At 37.7% G+C, this 20,162-nt stretch overlaps 1 protein-coding gene across 3 annotated transcripts in view; it reads left to right on the top strand.

Moving 5' to 3' along the window:
* The window catches only part of UNC13C (unc-13 homolog C), an 860,874-nt gene that overhangs the window by 562,289 nt on the left and 278,423 nt on the right, over nt 1–20,162 (top strand). For all 3 annotated transcript variants that reach the window (XM_055537914.1, XM_055537913.1, XM_055537912.1), the window contains 3 exons: nt 2,921–2,989; nt 4,604–4,693; nt 14,476–14,604. In XM_055537914.1, the coding sequence (XP_055393889.1) occupies nt 2,921–2,989; nt 4,604–4,693; nt 14,476–14,604 (288 nt within the window). The remainder of the gene's footprint in view (nt 1–2,920; nt 2,990–4,603; nt 4,694–14,475; nt 14,605–20,162) is intronic.

The following is a 20,162-nucleotide window of genomic DNA, read 5'->3' as shown; positions in this document are numbered from 1 at the left end:
GTCTTTTCTTATTTCTCAAATCACACCATGTAGGTAATAGGCCCCCTCTGCTCTCACAAAGCCAATCTCACTCTAGTTAAATAGAAACATGGTAAATAAAATTAAATTTCAAGCTGTCCTGCTGTTTAAAAAATGTCTCTGAAAATTCAATCAGCAGAACACTGTTAATCTCATATCATCTGATATTGTTTGGGATTTAGCAACAACAAGCCTGGTGGTTTTCTCCCCAGTTTTCTATTTTCTTTGAATGTAAATTGTCCAGCTGGGCACTGAAGACCTAGGTAGGAAGACCAAATGCATAATCGGTATCAGTCAGAATTTTCTTGAGCTGCATGAAACAGACTAAACAAAGTTAACTCAATATTTTTTTCCCATGTAACCTGAGTCCAGAAGTGGTAAGGATTTCAGGGCTAACACAACTGCTCAGGATTGCAATGTTTTGAAAGGATGGACAGCCAGAATTAAGGGTGAAATGTGGGGGCTCCTATATTCCTACCTCATCCTTCTTACCATTTGTTTAGCTTTTATCTTATAGCCTCAGTATATTCGACCTTCTCTTATCTAGTTTGAGTTTAAAGTGGAAAAAGGAGGGACACACAAAGGGCAAATGGAAAAATGGCCTGACAAAGAGTTACATGGCAAACACTAATGTTATACAACAAACTCTGCAGAACGTTCTTTTAGAGTCTTTCTAAATAATAATTCACTGGTAATATTTTGGCTAGTTCTATCTCCTTTAATAAGCTGCTGCTGCTGCTAAGTCGCTTCAGTCGTGTCCGACTCTGTGTGACCCCATAGACGGCAGCCCACCAGGCTCCCCCATCCCTGGGATTCTCCAGGCAAGAACACTGGAGTGGGTTGCCATTTCCTTCTCCAATGCATGAAAGTGAAAAGTAAAGTGAGGTTGCTCAGTCGTGTCCTACTCTCAGCGACCCCACGGACTGCAGCCCACCGGGCTCCTCTGTCCATGGGATTTTCCAGGCAAGGGTACTGGAGTGGGGTGCCATTGCCTTCTCCTTTAATAAGCTAGATACATCTTATTGGCCAAAACTTTGCTACATGGCCATTCCTACTGTTAAAAAAAAAAAAAAATAGCCTGGGAAGGTAAGTGTTTCATAAAGGACACATCTGACTCTTGAGGTTCTATTAGTAAGGAAAAGAAGAAGAATGGGTATTGGGCAGATGGCCATATGAGATATCCCAGTGTGTTTGGGTCATAGCATGATTGACTAGAGTCATGTCAGCTGTCTTAATGATTCATACCAATCACAGAGGTCGCATAGAGCATTCAGAGACTGACACAAACACATTGATTTTTATGATCATTGAATGATTAACTACTGTGACCTAAACTGATGATTGTACTGGCTCTTTTATTTTTCTGTTTTGATTGAGAGTCACCCACATCAGTGGGTGATGGAGGGTTAATAAAGGGCAGTTAATAAAGGGCAGAATACCTTCTTCCCTAGGAAGGTATGATAGGGCATAAGAAAGAAAAATCCAAGACATTCATTGTGTTTTTTGGCAGCTTTCCTGGAGCATCTTACTTGCCTAATAAGATGACAAGCTTCTGGAAGACAAGTTTCATTTCTTAGTCTCCTTCATTGCCACCGCAGGGGTTAGTTAACACAGAAACCATACTCAAACTTTGTTCACTGATGTATAAACCTGATAAAAGGCAGTTTATTCAGAAAATTGAAGTCTCAACTTAGGAACAATTTATCAACTCCTGTTAATATTCAGCTCATTTCGTCAAGATCAGTGACTCCAAGGAATATGAGTTATATACCCAATAAATCTACCTTATATGTGAAACTACTGGGAAAAATTTCTACTTTTGCTAATATATTACAGGGTGTAATGTAGTCTTTACAGAACATTAATGTAGGGATAAGCCTTTAATGTCATCTAACCATCTCCCTATTTTTGTTTTTCATTTTTGTTTGGAAATCAGGGACTCAGACTGGTTTTTATCGACCTTTAATTTTTTTGTGTGACTTTGATGGTTTTTACCTAATTTGTTTAATTTATTTAATCCACACACCTATATCTTTATGATTATTAGCAAAACTACTTAATTCTTATCACCTATCATCTTTAAATCCTTCTCTGAAGAAGTCAGTCCAACCCTGAACAACATCAGAGGAAGGCATCAGTAGTTTTTGTTCACCTGATTTTTATACTTTTTTTTAGCACTAAATCATAAATATACTGTAAAGGCAGTCGATCCTTTAAGATTATGAAGTCTATTACCAAAAGGGAAATGCTTTTTGAAATTGATTTGGACAAAAAGAGCAGTTATTCCCACTTCCATAGATGAGAGAACTTTAAAAACCTATGGTTTAATTTTGGAGAGATGGTGTGGTATGTGAGGGTTGTAGGGGGTTGGGTTATATTTTTCTTCCTGACTCATACTGTTGTGTTGTCTGGACTCTTTCTAACACAACTCTCTGAATATGGTCTCATTCATCAGAAAGAGGCAGTGTGACTTACAGAAAGAGTGTGGATTTTGTGTCAGAGACCTAAGCTTGAATCACAGCTATTGCACATACCAGCTCTATGATCTGGAAGAAATAACTGACAATTTTTTACCTTCCTTCCTATAAAATGGTTTTCTGTGGTGGCTCAGTGGTCAAGAATCTGCCTGCTGATGCAGGAGACATGGGTTTGATCCCTCGGTTGGGTAGATCCCCTGGAGAAGAAAATGGCAACCCACTCCAATATTCTTGTCTGAAAAATCCCACAGACAGGGGATCCTGGTGGGCTACAGTGCATAGGGTCACAAAAGAGACAGACATGAAGACTAAACACCACACCTTCTATAAAATGGGGACCGTAACTCAGACTAGTTTTGTTGTGAGGACTACATTTAGAATGATCATTGATTTCCACTTTCCTATTTTGTGTTTGCTTTGTACAGAGGGAAAAATTCATAAAACTACTGGACCAGTTGCATAACTCTTTAAGAATTGACCTGTCAAAGTATAGGGTATGTACAAAATTATTTGTCTAAAGGTAAAATGCTGTGCTTGGCTCAGATCATTTCTTGTCATATTATAAAAAAGTCATCCGCTGTTTAAGAGAGAAGTGAAGATAATGATCTTGGAATCTTGTGTCCTGTCACAGTAGGCAGGTCTCCTCAATTATCAAGTAGACGTCCCTTGTCCAGGTACCTCATCCATTTCAGCCTACAGCAATACTCTGTGTGTGTGTACACATAGAGCTCTAAATATTTTAATAGTCATCAGATTGCGTGGCCGACTGCTACTTCGTGAAGTAGAAGTATGTGGCCCAGGCCTCATCTTGAAAGCTCCCCCTTCTTAATGAGATATCCTGCTGATACTTCCTCAGCTTCTGAGACTCCTTCCGGTAGTCACTGCTTAGTTCACTCCTGGATCAATACAATGTGTGTTTGTGAAGCTGTCCAGAGTTCATTGTGAACAGTTCTATACTTTACCTCCAGGTGAAACACACACAAACTCACACACAAACATATTCATGTATGTTCATGTATGTGTGTAAAAACACACATATAATTTTAGTTACAGAATACCTTAATTACAAAAAAATTAATTGCATATTTTATTTACCAAAAAATCTGTACTCATAGCTATTGTATTCTTTATTTAATGGTTTATTCTAAACGTGTTTACATATGTCCACATATGTATCTCTTCGATATTCTTTTTTTTTTTGGTATTTTATTGAAGAATATCTTTAATGCACATTTCTGGAAATTATAATACCAGATTTTGTCTGACTTATCTATCATGTTAGAACTGGGCCCAACGCTATGAGAAAGGAACTGCTATGCCAGGCAGTGAAAATGACGTTTGGGGACAAGAAGGATCTTGAGGCCACCACATTCACCATCACTTTGACACCCCAATTATGCTTGAGTTCTTGAATATCTATTAAGAAAAGTTACCTGTATTTTTTCTGATGACTATTTAAAAAGCCTATCTGAAAGCATGTTAATATGAGAAATTTCTCAGGGCTAAAATCGTTTCTTTAATATTTTAATAATTATACCTTTCCTTTTCTTCAGAATTCTGAACATCTGTTTTTATATTACATTTCTCACCAAACTTTTTGTTTAAATCCCAAATACTTTTTGTAGAGAAGTACAGTGCAGTCTAATTTTTATCTTTTTAACTTTTAAAAGTTTCTTTATAACAAAAAGTAAATATAGTACATGTAAAGCCTCCGAAAAGTATTTTCAAAAAAATAACCTATCTTGATAAAATTATAAAAAACAATTTTCAAATAGATACTGACCTTCCCTCTTTCAGTAACAATACTATTTTATGAATCAAAGATGAGTAACCTAATAGTGCCACATTAATGATATTATTTTGTACATTTTTATTATATTGTGGGAATAAATAGAAGAATGACTTTCTAAGACTAAGACAAGACTATCTCCAACGTTTTTACCCTCTAATATTTTATAGTAAAAATGTTGTGAGAATACTGTGGTGATACTTTCTAAATTTTACATGATTTACTTACCTTTTTTATTTTTTCCACAGAAAGCTAGTTTATTTCCCACTGGAGGCTTAATGCTGGTAATTTACCCATTTCCTGTTTTCTAATTAACCAGGAACACTTTCCTGCCAGCAGTGCTGAAAGACTGCAAGACCTGAAATCAACTGTTGACCTGCTAACAAGTATCACCTTTTTTAGGATGAAGGTACATCATTTATTTATTTATTTATTTTTTTTTTTTGTCACTGTCTGCACGTGACACACATTTATTCCCTGGTAAAGTCTTGTTTTACCTGTCTCTTGATAAGTATTATTCATCCCCGGTGAATAAGATGTGGTGCCTTTGCTAAATGAATGTTACAATATAAAATGTTGAGAAAAGGATTATCCCAGATGCTTAGGATATTCTGATACATTTGGCTCAAATTTAATTTTAAGTTAAATCCATCTTAAACAAAGCTCTCCAATGAGTTGACATGGCACTTACTTAAAAAAAAAAAAAATCTCTAAGAACATTAAATGGAAATGATGTTCATTTTGCATTTCAGCTTTAACTCCGCTATTTTGCTGGACTTCTTTTTTCATATGTGTGTGTGTGTGTGTGTGTGTGTACATACATGCTCAGTCATTCAGTTATGTCTGACTCTGCGACCCTATGGCCTGCAGCCTTCCAGGCTCCTCTGTCCATGGGATTTTCCTAATAAGCATACTGGAGCAGGTTGCCATTTCCTCCTCTAGGAGATCCTCCTGACCCAGAGATCAAACCTGGGTCTCCTGCACTGGTGGGCGATCTATCTATCTATCTATCTATATCCAGAGATATGTAAGTCCATATATGTATGTGTGTGTGTGTATACTAACTATGTGTATATACACACTATCATATAGATTATATATGATAACTTCAGTTATATATATATGTGTGTGTGTGTGAGTCTATATATATTTATCTCCATATAGTCAAAGCTATAATTTTTCCAGTAGTCATGTACAGACGTGAGATTTGGACCGTAAAGAAGGCTGAGCATCAAAGAATTGATGTTTCAAAATGTGGTGCTGGAGAGTCCCTTGGACAGCAAGGAGATCAAACCAGTCAATCTTAAAGGAAATCAACCCTGAATATTCAATGGAAGGCTGATACTGAACCTGAAGCTCCAGTACTTTGGGCCACTTGATGCAAACACCCAGCACCCTGGAAAAGACCCTGATGCTGGGAGAAATGGAGGGCAAGGGGAGAAAGGGGCAACAGATGATGAGATGGTTGGATGCCATCATCGACTCAGTGGACATGAGTTTGAACGAACTCCTGGAGATAGTGAAGGATAGGTAAGCCTGGTGTGCTATAGTCCATGGGGTTGCAAAGAGTTGGACATGACTGAGCAACTGAACAACAAATATTTACCTACGCATTGTTCCAGCTTCTGGAAAGTTAAAGCGATACCCAGTCCTGGCTCACTAGGAATGTTTGCTCATTGACAAGTGATGCCTGCCATTGACATTGAGCGGGTGGGGAAATGGAAATGAGGGCGGGGAGTGCCAGCACAGTGCCAAACCTTCCATTCTTCAGTCAACAGCCTTGTGGTGGGTAGGAAACAAAATCTTCTTAAACTTGCAGCTCCTCTTCCACCACCCTCACTAATAACTGATAACCTTGTTTCCTATTTCACTGAAAAATGAGGAGAGTTTCCTCAAGCTCTGACCACAGACACCCGCCACCTCCCCCATCTGCCTGCTTACCTATACCTGTGTCCATATTCTAATTTTTTTTTTTGCATTGTTATTGCTTAGATATTTGTTCTCCTAAAAAAATAGCTATATCTTCTACTCATGCAATTAATTTCCTCCCCTCCTGATGCCAAAAATTTGGCCTCTGTGCACTGGTACTTAATCAAATCTCTGAGACAGTTTTGGGTGAAGTAGAAAAGAATTCATTAAGTGCTGTGGAGTGTGGGGGAGAAGGTAGGTCCGATGTTGCTGATTTGATCAGGGTGTGCTCAGGGCCTGTGCTTCTTTGATTTTGTCTGAGGTAATCTCTTGAATTTCTCTGGTTCCTTTCATCTGGCCTCAGGTGGACTTCTCTAGAATGAATAGTGCTGACATTTTCCATGTGTTGGACTTTAGTTCTATAAAGTTTACTGATTTTGTTATGTGTGTTCCTTGACGTTAAAGTTAAGTCGCTCAGTCGTGTCCAACTCTTTGCGACCCCGTGGACTGTAGCCCACCAGGCTCGTCCATCCATGGGATTCTTCAGGCAAGAATACTGGAGTGGCTTGCCATTTCTTTCTCCAGGGGATCTTCCTGACCCAGGGATCGAACCCAGGTCTCCCACATTGCAGGTAAATCCCTTCCAATTATAAATCCTTGAGGTTAATCCCTTACAATTATACAATGGAAGTATAGATTCAAGGGATTAGATCTGATAGACACAGTGCCTGAAGAACTGTGGACAGAGGTTCCTGACATTGTACAGGAGGCACTGATCAAAACCATCCCCAAGAAAAAGAAATGCAAAAAGGCAAAACTGTTGTCTGAGCTCGCCTTAAAAATAGCTAAGATAAGAAGAGAAGCTAAAGGCAAAGCAGAAAAGGAAAGATATACCCATTTGAATGCAGAGTTCCAAATAATAGCAAGGAGATATAAGAAAGCCTTCCTCAGTGATCAATGCAAAGAAATAGAAGAAAACAATAGAATGGGCAAGACTAGAGTTTCTTCAAGAAAAGTAGAGATACCATGGGAACATTACATGCAAAGATGGACACAATAAAGGACAGAAATGGTATGGACTTAACAGAAGCAGAAGATATTAAGAAGAGGTAGGAAAAATACACAGAAGAACTAAACAATAAAAGATCTTCATGACCCAGATAACCGTGATGGTATGATCACTCACCTAGAGTCAGACATCCTGGAATGCAAAGTCAAGTGGTCCTTAGGAAGCACCACTACAAGCAAAGCTAGTGGAGGTGATGGAATCCCACTTGAGGTATTTCAAATCCTAAAAGATGATGTTGTGAAAGTGATGCACTCAATAAGCCAGAAAATTTGGAAAACTCAGCAGTGGCCAACAGAAATGGGAAAAGTCAGTTTTCATCCCAATCCCAAAGAAAGGCAATGCCAAAGAATGTTCAAACTACCCCACAATTGCACTCATCTCACACACTAGCAAAATAATGCTCAAAATTCTCCAAGCCAGGCTTCAACACTATGTGAACCATGAACTTCAAGATGTTCAAGCTGGACTTAAAAAAGACATATGAAACAGTGATCAAATTGCCAGCATCCTTTGGATCATTGAAATATCAAGAGAGTTCCAGAAAAACATCTACTTCTGCTTTATTGACTATGCCAAAGCCTTTTACTGTAGGCATCACAACAAACTGTGGAAAATTCTTAAAGAGATGGGAATACCAGACCACCTGACCTGTCTCCTGAGAAACCTGTATGCAGGTCAAGAAGCAACAGTTAGAACTGGACATGGAACAATGGACTGGCTCCAAATCGCGAAAGTACATCAAGGCTATATATTGTGACCCTGCTTGTTTAACATATATGCAGAGTAAATCATGGAAAATGCTGGGCTGGATGAAGCACAAGCTGGAATCAAGATTGCTGGGAGAAATATCAATAACCTCAGATATGCAGATGATACCACCCTTATGGCAGAAAGGAAAGCAAGAACTAAAGAGCCTCTTGATGAAAGGGAAAGAGGAGAGTGAAAGAGTTGGCTTAAAACTCAACATTCAAAAAATTAAGATCATGGCATCTGGTCCCATCAATACATGGCAAATAGATGGGGAAGCAATGGAAAGAGTGAGTGACTATTTTTTTGTGCTCCAGAATCACTGTAGATGGTGACTGCAGCCATGAAATTAAAAGATGCTTGCTCCTTTGAAGAAAAGCTATGACCAACCTAGACAGTATATTGAAAAGCTGAGACATTACTTTGCTAACAAAGGTCTGTCTAGTCAAAGCTTTGGTTTTTCCAGTGGTCATGTGTGTAAATGTGAGAGTTGAACTATAAAGAAAACTGAGCACTGAAGAATCGATGCTTTTGAGCTGTGGTGTTGGAGAAGACTCTTGAGAGTCTCTTGGACTGCAAGGAGATCAAACCCATAAATCCTAAAGGAAATCAGTCTTGGATGTTCTTTGGAAGGACTGAGGTTGAAGCTGAAACTCCAGTACTTTGGCCACCTGATGTGAAGAACTCTGATGCTGTGAAAGATTGAAGGCGGGAGGAGAAGAGGATAACAGAGGATGAGATGGTTGGATGGCATCACCGACTCGAAGGACATGAGAATGAGTAAGCTCCAGGAGTTGGTGATGGTCAAGGAAGCCTGGCATGCTGCAGTCCATGGGGTCACAAAGAGTTGGACATGACTGAGCAACTGAACTGAACTGAACTGAACTGAGGCTACCAGTTCAGTTGGGTTGCCTGCCCCAAGGCTGCACTTTGTTTCTTGGCTACTCTGCCCTTATCTCTGCATCTCCTCCCTTCACTGATTTCTTGTTCTTTCCCTAAGTCCTGTCAGACTCTTGTGACCCCATGGAGTACACTATCTCCCAGAGTTCACTCAAATTTATGTCCATTGAGTCGGTGACACCATCCAACCATCTCATCCTCTTCTGCCCCCTTTTTCTTTGCCTTCAGTCTTTCAGATTCTTTTTCAGTGAGTCAGCTGTTTGCATCAGGTGGCCAAAGTATTAGAGTTTCAGCCTCAGCATCACTCCTTTCAAGGAATATTCAGGGTTGATTTCCTTTGGGATTGACTTCCCTGATTAGCAACTGTTTGAACCTGCCCTGTGAAACTCAGACAAGGTCATAGAGGCTGAACAAAAAGGGTCCAGCGCCCAGGATCCTCATGGAGTCCTGCTCAGTTTTACTCCCGAGTTACTAAAACAGTCATCCAGCAATCTTCCTCACTCACCTGAATTATCAGTCTTACCCTCTCCACTGGATATTCCTGTTCACCAAACATACTATCATTTCCAGCCTTAAAGATATTGCTTCACTCCATTTTTTTTTTCCAGTTACTGTGTGTATGTGTGTGTTAGATGCTCATGTCCAGCTTTTAGTCATGTCCAACTCTTTGCAACCCTCGTGGATTGTAGCCTACCAGGCTCCTTTGTCCACTGTATTTTCCAGGCAAGATTACTGGAGTGGGTTGTCATTTCCTCCTCCAGGCAATCTTCCCAACCCAGGGATCAAACCTGGGTCTCCCACATTGCAGGCAGATTCTTTACCATCTGAACCACCAGGGAGGTCCCTGGTACCATTACTATTCTTATCCTTCTTTTCCTTTAATACTAAGATTCATCAAAATAGTCCTTTTAACATTTTGTTCCAAATTTATTTTCTTCCATTATCTTATGACACATTTTCTCCTTCTAGTGTCATTTTTTCCCCTCATTGTAGACAGTAAATTTCACTCTTCTTGTCGAGTTCTATTGGTTTTGACACGTGTGGTTATCATAACTACCACTATAATTAAGATACAGAAGTCCATAACCCTCCAGGGTTCCCTTATGTTTCCCCTTTACAGTCAGCCTCTCTCCCACACCCTGATTTGTTATTGTCCGCCTATAGTTTTACCTTTACCAGAATATTGTATGAATGAAATAATCTTTGTAGTGTAACATATTGGCTATTCATCCATCTTGTTGAGTGTATTTACAGTTCATTCCTTTTTTTTTTTTTAATTTGCTGAGTAGTAATTCTTTGTTATGTATGTACTACATGCATTTGGGTAGTCTTTAGTTTTGGGTCATATCAAATAAAACTGTCAAAAATATTCATATATGTTTTTGTGTAAACATACATTTTCACTTTCCTTGGATAAGTAACAAGGAGTGAGATTCTTCAGTAATTTGTTAAATGTATGTTAAACTTTACAAGAATTGCCAATTGCAGTCGTTCTACATCTTCTGGGGAAGCTCTTGTCATTTTCCATGATTTTATTTTATTTTTAGCCAGTCTACTAGGAATAGAGTTGTTTCATATTGTGGTCTTAATTTTTTCCTTCTATAAAATTATAATTAATAATGTTGATGTGCTTTATTGGGCTGATTTGCCAATTGAGTGTCTTTTGTGAAAAACCTGTTGAAATGTTTTGACCGCTTTTCATTCTTACTGTTGAGTATTACGGAGAAGACAATGGCACCCTACTCCAGTACTCTTGCCTGGAAAATCCCATGGATGGAGGAGCCTGGTGGGCTGCAGTCCATGGGGTCACTAAGAGTCGGACACGACTGAGAGACTTCACTTTCACTTTTCACTTTCATTCATTGGAGAAGGAAATGGCAACCCACTCCAGTGTTCTTGCCTGGAGAATCCCAGGGACGGGGGAACCTGGTGGGCTGCCGTCTATGGGGTCGCACAGAGTCGGACAGGACTGAAGCGACCTAGCAGCAGCAGCTGCAGCAGTTGAGTATTAAGTTCTTTGTATACACTGGATACAAATCTTTTGTAAGGTACTTTATTTCCTGATATTTTCCTCCTGTCTGTGCCTTGTTTTATCATTCTCTAATATAATCTTTGCATATCAAAAGTTTTTAATTTTGATAAAATCTACTTTATCAGTTTTTCTATTTGGAGATAGTGCTACTGGCTAAAAAGCTAAGGTCACAGTGAAATTTTTCTATTTTTCTTCTAAGTGTTTTATTTTACTTTGTATGTTTAGTCCTGTGTTTCATTTTGAGAGGTGTTTTTTTTTTTTTTCCAATAAGTGAAGAATGAGTCAAGGATCATTTTATTGTTTATGCATGTTCTATAGTTTTCATACCATTTCATACCATTTCTTAATATGCTCATCCCTTATACATTGAATTGCAGTTGTATCGCTATAAAAATTCAGTTGGTCACATTTGTTTGAGTCTGTTTCTGGACTCCGTGATTTCCAAATGTCTATACTTTAATCATCGCCATGTTATATTGTTTGCTGAAGCCTTATAGCAAATCTTAGAATTAGTATGCATCTTCCACTTTTTTTGTTATTTTTCAGTATTGTTTAGATTATATTAGTTCTCACTGGGATTTTGGTTGGGATTGCATTAAATCTATAGCTCAATCTATAGAAAATTTAAAAAAAAAATACTAAATCTTCAATCTATTCTTCTTTGGAACCAACTCCAGTCAGATTTTACCCCATCACTTCATCAAAAATAATCTTGTCCAAATCACCAGTGACCATCACTTTGCTAAATATAGTGATCAGTCATCAGTCTTCATCCTATGGTGTTCAGTATCACTTAATATATCTCATCAATCCTTTCTCCAGGAAAGTCTTTCTTCTCTAGATTCCAGGACACCCCCTCTTAAACTTATTTTTCCTCCTATCTCAGTGGCTGTTTTTTTTTTTTTTTCTTTATTGCTTTGTTGTTTTTCATTTACTTAATGCCATACGTCTAGAATTACCCAGGGTTTACTTTTTGGAACCCTTCTCTTCTCTGTACTCATCTAGTTTCATTTCTTTAAATTCTTCTCTAAAGTAATAATTCTCAAATTTTACCACTAGTCCAGGCATCTACACTACTCCAGGCTCATCTACTCAGATGTCTATTTGAAATCTACTTGTATGTGTAACAGGCTTATTAGTATTAATTTGTCAGAAACTGATCTTTTGATCATCCAAACACAGACTTGCTCATCTAAGTTAAAGCCACTTCCATTGTTCCAGTTATTTAGGTTGAAATTTTGGTGTTGTGCTGCCTCCCACAGGCCAGCTTTCCCAGCTTGCCCAGCTTCAAGACCAAAGAAAGAGCCTGGAGTCAGCAACAGACATCAGTGGTTTAATTGATAGGGGAATCTTACTTGTCTGAAACAAGGTCTTGGAGTGACATCCCACTGCGTATCCCAGACAGTGGACAGAATATGGTGGTCATCTTCATCCTGGGGTTACCAGATATATGGGGAATTGATGTCCCATTGACTCATCCATTACCAGAGAAACCAGCAGAGGAGCATGCCCTTCACCACCCCTTTGATAAGTTATTATGGGTTTCCCTGGTGGCTCAGAGTTTAAAGCATCTGCCTGCAATGCAGGAGACCTGGGTTCAATCCCTGGGTTGGGAAGATTCCCTGGAGAAGGAAATGGCAACCCACCCCAGTATTCTTGCCTGGAGAATCCCATGGATGGAGGAGCCTGGTGGGTTACAGTCCATGGGGTCGCAAGGAGTCGGACACGACTGAGCGACTTCACTCACTCACTCACTCAAAGTTAGATAAATCGTTAGATGGGGCCTGGGGCAAGTATACAGGAGATCAGTCAGGTAGTAGGGTATAGCTGAAATAGACACTAGTGGAGCAGTGGATGCACAGAAAGCAAGACAGCCATCTTGGGTGACCTGATCATACACTTCCGGTTCTGACACATCTCTTTCTCTGACACAAGTCATCCAATTTGTGAGAAAATCCTGTTACCCATTCCTTAAAAAATTAACCAGAACAGAAGTTCTTCTAATACCTCCTCCTAGCTTTGCATGATCATAATTTAAGCACTATCCTCTCAAGACTGAATTACTGCACTAGTCTCATCACTGGCCTTTCTGGATTTTTCCATAGACAGCCTTAAGGCGGCATAAGGGAACCTTTTTAAGAAGTGTGTTAGATCACTTTGCTCTTCTGCTCAGATAGTCCCCTTCCTTCCTCCCTTGCTTAAAGCTAAGTTCTAGAGTAGACTATGGTTTTTTCCACTGGTCCCACCCTCTTCTCTGAATTCATCTACTATAAAAGTCCTTTTTATTAAATTCTGTTTTAATGAAACCCTTTCTATCCCTCTTTGTCTGTTTTTCTTCCAGGATGCAATACAATATAATATATCTTATTGGTTTCTTTTATTTTCTACTAACATTTAGTTCCATGAAGAAAGGGATTTCTGTTTCTTCTGTTCCCTGTAGTATTGCCATTGTCTGATGTATCAATTCAGTTCAGTCGCTCAGTCGTGTCCAAAGCTTTGCGATCCCATGAATTGCAGCACTCTGGGCCTCACTGTCCATCACCAACTCCTGGAGTTCACTCAAACTCATGTCCATCGAGTTGGTGATGCCATCCAGCCATCTCATCCTCTGTCATCCCCTTCTCCTCGTGCCCCCAATCCCTCCTAGCATCAGGGTCTTTTCCAGTGAGTCAACTCTTCGCATGAGGTAGCCAAAGTACTGGAGTTTCAGCTTTAGCATCAGTCCTTCCAATGAACACCCAGGACTGATCTCCTTTAGAATGGACTGGTTGGACCTCCTTGCAGTCCAAGGGACTCTCAAGAGCCTTCTCCAACACCACAGCTCAAAAGCATCAATTCTTCGGTGCTCAGCTTTCTTCACAGTCCAACTCTCACATCCATACATGACCAATGGAAAAACCATAGCCTTGACTAGACGGACCTTTGTTGGCAAAGTAATGTCTCTGCTTTTGAATATACTATCTAGGTTGGTCATAACTTTCCTTCCAAGGAGTAAATGTCTTTTAATTTCATGGCTGCAATCACCATCTGCAGTCTGATGTATCAGTTCAGTTCAGTTCAGTCGCTCAGTCATGTCCGACTCTTTGTGACCCCATGAATTGCAGCACACCAGGCCTCCCTGTCCATCATCCCGGAGTTCACTCAAACTCATGTGCATTGAGTTGGTGATGCCATCCAGCTATCTCATCCTCTGTTGTCCCCTTCTCTTCCTGCCCCCAATCCCTCCCAGCATCCGAGTCTGATATATAGTAGGTGATAAATATTTTTTGAGTGGTTGGATGGAATGAATGAATGATATTGTGATGGGTAACTTCAAATGTTTCTATTTAAATATTTATAACTATGTTCATTTTCTCTGAGTTGTTATATTAAGAAGTTAAGATGGGTGTTTATACCTTTAAAACATTTCTCAGATCACATTTTTCCTGGATACAGAAAAGTCAACTAAAAGTGTTTATAGAATATTGCTTGACTATTTTTATATAGTTAATACAGTGTTATATTTTTAAATTTAAGAAAATAATTTGTATACCAGGTTCTGGAGCTGCAAAGCCCCCCTAAGGCCAGCATGGTGGTGAAGGACTGCGTCAGGGCTTGCCTGGATTCTACGTACAAATATATTTTTGACAACTGCCATGAACTCTATTCCCAGCTAATAGACCCGGTAAGAAAAAATATGTGTCTATTTTCTGTTCTAATGTCTGCTTCCATAAGTAAGTGGGAAAGTATGTTCATTCAACTTACATTACCTGCAGGTTGTTAGAATTTCCATATTTTTTCTTCATATTTGAATGTCACTTTAATGTACATGAAACAATCCACACCTTGCCATAACTTCTTATATTAATGGTGGATATTAGTCAAAGTTTCAAGTGAGGAGTCAGTTTCAAATAAGTGATTGTCTCAAAGTCACATAGTGGGAAAGTGGAAGATTTGGTACTGGAATTTAGAATTTCAACTTCTGCTCCTGTGTCCTTCCCCTAACTCATCCTGCCTCCCTTATCATTTCTATCTCACAAAAATGATAGGTGGGGACATATTTATAGAACACCAGGGTAACATACTCACATATGTAAATTTATTATTAAGAAATATTTCTAAATACAAAAGAAACTACATAAAATAAACATGCATATACTTACCACTTAGATGACCAGTTGTTAACATTTAGTAATATTTGTTCTGCTCTTTATTGTTTAAAGTTTTTAAATAATAGAAATAAATTGGCATCTCACTTTGTAGTTCTTTCAAATTTCATCCTCCTCCCTTCGTCTTCTTACAGAGATGAACGCTAGTTTAATGTTAATGAGTTGGAACATCTTTGCATATATGCTCAGTGAACAATTCAGTTTTATTTTCTGTGTGTCGCCTATTAATTCCTTGCTGATTTTTCTCTTGGCTTGCTTGCCTTTTACTCATTAATCTGCATAAAACTCTAAAATGTGTTTTGGATACTAATCTTTGTTGGTTATGTGATTCATTTATTACATAAATACAAGATGTATTATGTGATATATCTTTTTGTTACATCAAGGTTTTTTAATACACACTATGTTTTATATATATTGCTATTACTTCTGTAGAACTATTGTTTGGGGATGACTTTTTAATATGATTCTATTGTCTATTCACTTCCCTGAAGAAAGCCATTGTTCCAATAGATATTGAAAACCATTACCCATGGAACTTCTTGGTTGCTTAGAGTGGGGCAGAGTCTAAAAAGTGTATGTTGGATGAAGGCCAGGAGGATTCTTTCAAACGAGGTTTCATGCTAGGATTCTTATAGTATTACTCTTTCTGGGTCAATAACTCCTTAGCCTAATTCAAGCTGGAATCTGTCATTGTATAAGCAAAACAACATTTAACTGCATAATTGTTCTTAACTTTATCATTTCTGCTAAATGTGTGCTATTAGTAGCTTGGAAACTTGGTTCTCTGGGATTTCGAGGGATTAAATTGTCCCTGACTTCAAATCTCCCCTTGGGTGGCTTTCTAATGGCCTCCCTTTTTCTACTCTCTGTTCTTTATCTTCCTCCCACAAAACTCTTTCAATTATTCCTCTACATTTTCAACATCATGGTCTTTATTTCACACAAAATATAAAAATTAGGCTTTTTATTATACCATGTAAGTTACCCATACATAACTTCATAAGCAATCTTACCAGACTTTATTATCTGTGATTTCTTACTTCCTACAGTGTGAAACACAAACTGGCCCCTTCTCCTGAGCCTTAAATTCTATTATTTTCTGTGAGTTGATCATCTTCTTTTACATCCATGTATTTATCCTGTTCCATATGACTAAAATGTTCTTCCCCCATCCTCTGTCTTCACCAAAATCCAACTTAAATATGACCTCCTTTCCTACTAGTTCACACTCAGTGGATGAATCAAATCATCAAAATCAAATGACATGCCTTAATATCTTTCAAGTATAATAATAATAATAATAAACGTTTTATTTATACGGTGTCTCAGATGGTAAAGAATCTGCCTGCAATGCAAGAGACCTGGGTTCAATCCCTGGGCAGTGAAGATTCCCTAGAGAAGGGATTGGCTATCTCCTCCAGTATTCTTACCTGAAGAATTCCATGGACAGAGGAGTCTTGTGGGCTACAGTCCACTGGGTCACAAAGGGTCAGATATAACTGAGTGGCTAACACACTTTAGAGAAATATGTGCAATTCCCATAAAGCAAACATACCCCTAACAAAAAGCAAATAAATTATCACATAAAAATTAATATAGCTTAGTATCTACTGACTTGGCTTTAAAAATATGTTTACATGATTTTCTAACCTTGTATTCATGTTAGATGCATATGGCATTTGAAAATCAAGACCAAAAGAGGTTCTCTATCACAGGAGACTTTCAGTGCTTGCCTAAAGCCTCTTGCCGTTGTATGGGGTCATGTTGCAGAGTCCTGGATGACAGGATATGGAAGGAATTGATGGATTTCCTATCTAGTCCCAACCTTTAAACATAAGTCCACAATGCCTTATTCCCCATTGTCTTTACCTACCTGGATTTGCTTCACCTCCCAAACCCTTTCCTGGCTAACTTGAGCTCACTGACCTTTTCTGCAGAAAGCCTCTAGGACCTCTCCTGGCTAAATTAGAAGTTGCTGCTTTCTGGTCTCATAATATACCCTGACATGTCACCACCACCATGCTTATGATGATGTATGTATTAGACATATAATGTAACATTTGTCTGACCTGAGGCCACGAGTTTCATCTTTGTAGTTCCAGTGTTTAAACACTGTGCCTAACACAGAGTACAGGTGATAAAGTAATAAGAAATAAATTTTACAAAAAAAAGAAAAACACTCTGTTAGTTATTTATATTCTACTTCAATGACTCCACTCTAAGTCTGTGACCAAGAACATAATCTCTGATATTAGAGCCCCTGTGTTCAAATCCTGGCTGTAAAGCTTATTAACATGGTTGCCTTAAATAGACTAGCCTCTACAAGTCTCAGTTTCTTCATCAAGATATACTTTTAGTATTTATGCCACTTCTGTGTTTGAGTTCTCTGTAGATAATGTCGTGCCTGAAACCAGAAAAACAAGAATTTCAGGGTTGTTAGGCACAGTATAATTCTGCTTATTTAAATGTGGAAGTTTACTTTCTTTTTCCAGAGGGGTTTTTAAGAACCATATACAAACAGTACTTAGAATAAAAATGAAAAACAAACAAGAGAAAAGTTGAAATTGTTGCAGTTAGACAAGATAGCTAGAAATGGCTGGCTGCACACTCACGGAACAGCATTTATCTTGACTTAATCACCAGGCCCACATTTGTCCTTCAGTTCAGCATAACTAAGGACTCAAGTGTGGCGATGTGGACATAGAGGATTGATCTCTTGCATAAGGATACATGAGGGATCAGTTTATAAACTAACCCAATATTCTAATTATTTTTTAATTAATAATTTTAGAATCTTCTCACAAGCTTATTAGCTTTTGAATAACCATTTTGATAAATTACCTCTTTGTAGCTTATGCTTATTTTAAAAAATAGAATCTCTTTTTTTCCTGGTTGCTATTCTGGGGTTACTTTGTTCTTTGTCAGCTTTTGATGTTGCAAAGTTTTTCACAATCCGTCAACTTTATCTTTGTCACAGTGTACGTTTATTTAAAAAAATTATCAATCTTAATATAATCAAATTGACCAATTTTTCTGTTTAAAATATGATCTTTGAAGTATTAAAAAGTCTTTCCCACTCACTCCCAAATACAAGATCTCCTTATGTGGAATTTAACAAAATGGATGTGTTCTGGCTTAGTTGTAATTATTGTTAATATCCAGCTAGTTCCCTCGCTGCTGCTCCTAAAGCAACCTTCAGATAATAGCTTTTCTTTTCATCTAGATAACTTCCAGAAGAGGAAAAGCCAAAACATCATCAAGTCTGTTTAAAGCATCTGTTTTTTGTTTTGTTTTTGCTTTTTTTCTTAAAGAAACTGTCATTAGTTTCCTGAGGGGTCCTCAGAACCTACACATCGGGCACTAGTGCAGAGACCCTGTGTTTCCCTCCAAAATCAAATTTCCCTGCCTCTTACCTTTGCGATAATCTCTGTCATGAACTTGTTATTAGCTTTCTCGTTGATCTTTATGAACATTTATAATACATATCTGTTAACCATTTGTGATACCTGTGTCTCTCACATACTCCAGTGTACAAACAAGCAGTGCAATGGTGTGGTTACATGTACTAACTCCAATACCGGACTAAACAAGCTTTAGGTATTTGAGAGGAAATCTGTAATTTTTAAGGCTTAGTGTTACTTTTTTGAGAACTATGCATACTGATACTTTTAAGTACATTTATTGATTTTTTTAATGACTACCTATCACATAAATACACCACAATTTAAATAGCAGCTTCAGTGTTTCACGTTGACAAATAATAGTGCAATGAATATCACTGTGCTTTCAAAGAAGAGAGAAATGACCTCTTTTCCTCTACTTTTCCATTTCTTCTATAAATAATGCAGACTTGACTGTACCATGTGGTCACAGCACCTTCTTATTTTTTCACATCTTAAAATGTCCTACAACTTATCTGATTTCCATAGTAAACACTGAGTTTAATGAGACAAGAAGCTGTCTTATAATATTATTGAACTTATAGTGCATAATGCTGTGCCTTAAGTACTATAGCACAGTACATTAGCAGAAATTAGCAAAGAACTGCTTACTTCATAGAAAGTCTATGCAAAAAATTTGTGCATGTGCAGCATAAGTATACTGCTATTCATTTAAAAATTTTGACCAAGATGTCTTCTGAAAAGTGAAGTTGCTCAGTTGTGTCTGACTCTTTGTGACCCCATAAACTGTAGCCTGCAAGGCTCCTCTGTCCATGGGATTTTCCAGGCAAGAATACTGGAGTAGGTTGCTATTTCCTTCTCCAGGGGAGAAGTCTTCTGAAAACTCCACAGAAGAAAGAAAATATCCTCCTACGATACCTTAATTGGAAACTTATATGAATATATACGTATCAAGTTTAAGAAAGTCTTCCTTGATTTGTAGATATGTATTTCTTCAGTTCTTTTAGTCAAAACATTTGCCATAGATGTTTTTGTTTTCCTATTGTTTTTGCTCTAGATAATTAACTCTAAATAATTAATAAAAGGAAAGTTTAAAATAAAATATAACTTTGAAATTTACATGTATAAAAAATCCAATTATGTAATTCTGAATTTTAGATATTGTTTAAATAATAATCCTTGAGGAATTAGCAAGAAAGTGTGCCTGACTTTTATTATATTTTCCCACCGACGATGAACTTTTTCTTATGCAATCAGTAGTATTAGTTTGGGGAATGGTGATCATTCTGAAAAGAAGATAACTTTTCACTACCTCATGTGATTATTATCTACACACTAAAACTGAGTAAATACAGACACAATTTAATCTTAATTTTTCTTCAAATATTATTATAAAATGTGTAAAAGAAAGTTTATGAAAGAAAATTTCATAAGTATAAAGTTCATAATCAATATATAAATTCTTATAAAAATAAATTGTTTAAAATGAGTGGTATACTATTTATTGGGTGAGGAAAACAGGAACATAAGAAATCCAAAGCATAAAGAATTATTAAATAGTTATGTTTCCATCAACGTGTATTTCAGTTTTTCTGACCTAGGTCAATAAATTAATCGACAAGTAAACCTTAATAAATTCTAAAAGTATAAACAACATGCAGAGTAGATTT

This window comes from Bubalus kerabau, chromosome 10 (genome assembly GCF_029407905.1).
Source record: "Bubalus kerabau isolate K-KA32 ecotype Philippines breed swamp buffalo chromosome 10, PCC_UOA_SB_1v2, whole genome shotgun sequence".
In the NCBI taxonomy this organism is placed as follows: domain Eukaryota; kingdom Metazoa; phylum Chordata; class Mammalia; order Artiodactyla; family Bovidae; genus Bubalus; species Bubalus kerabau.
Note: the sequence above shows the minus strand (reverse complement) of the source record. Positions and strands in the feature narration are given on the sequence as shown.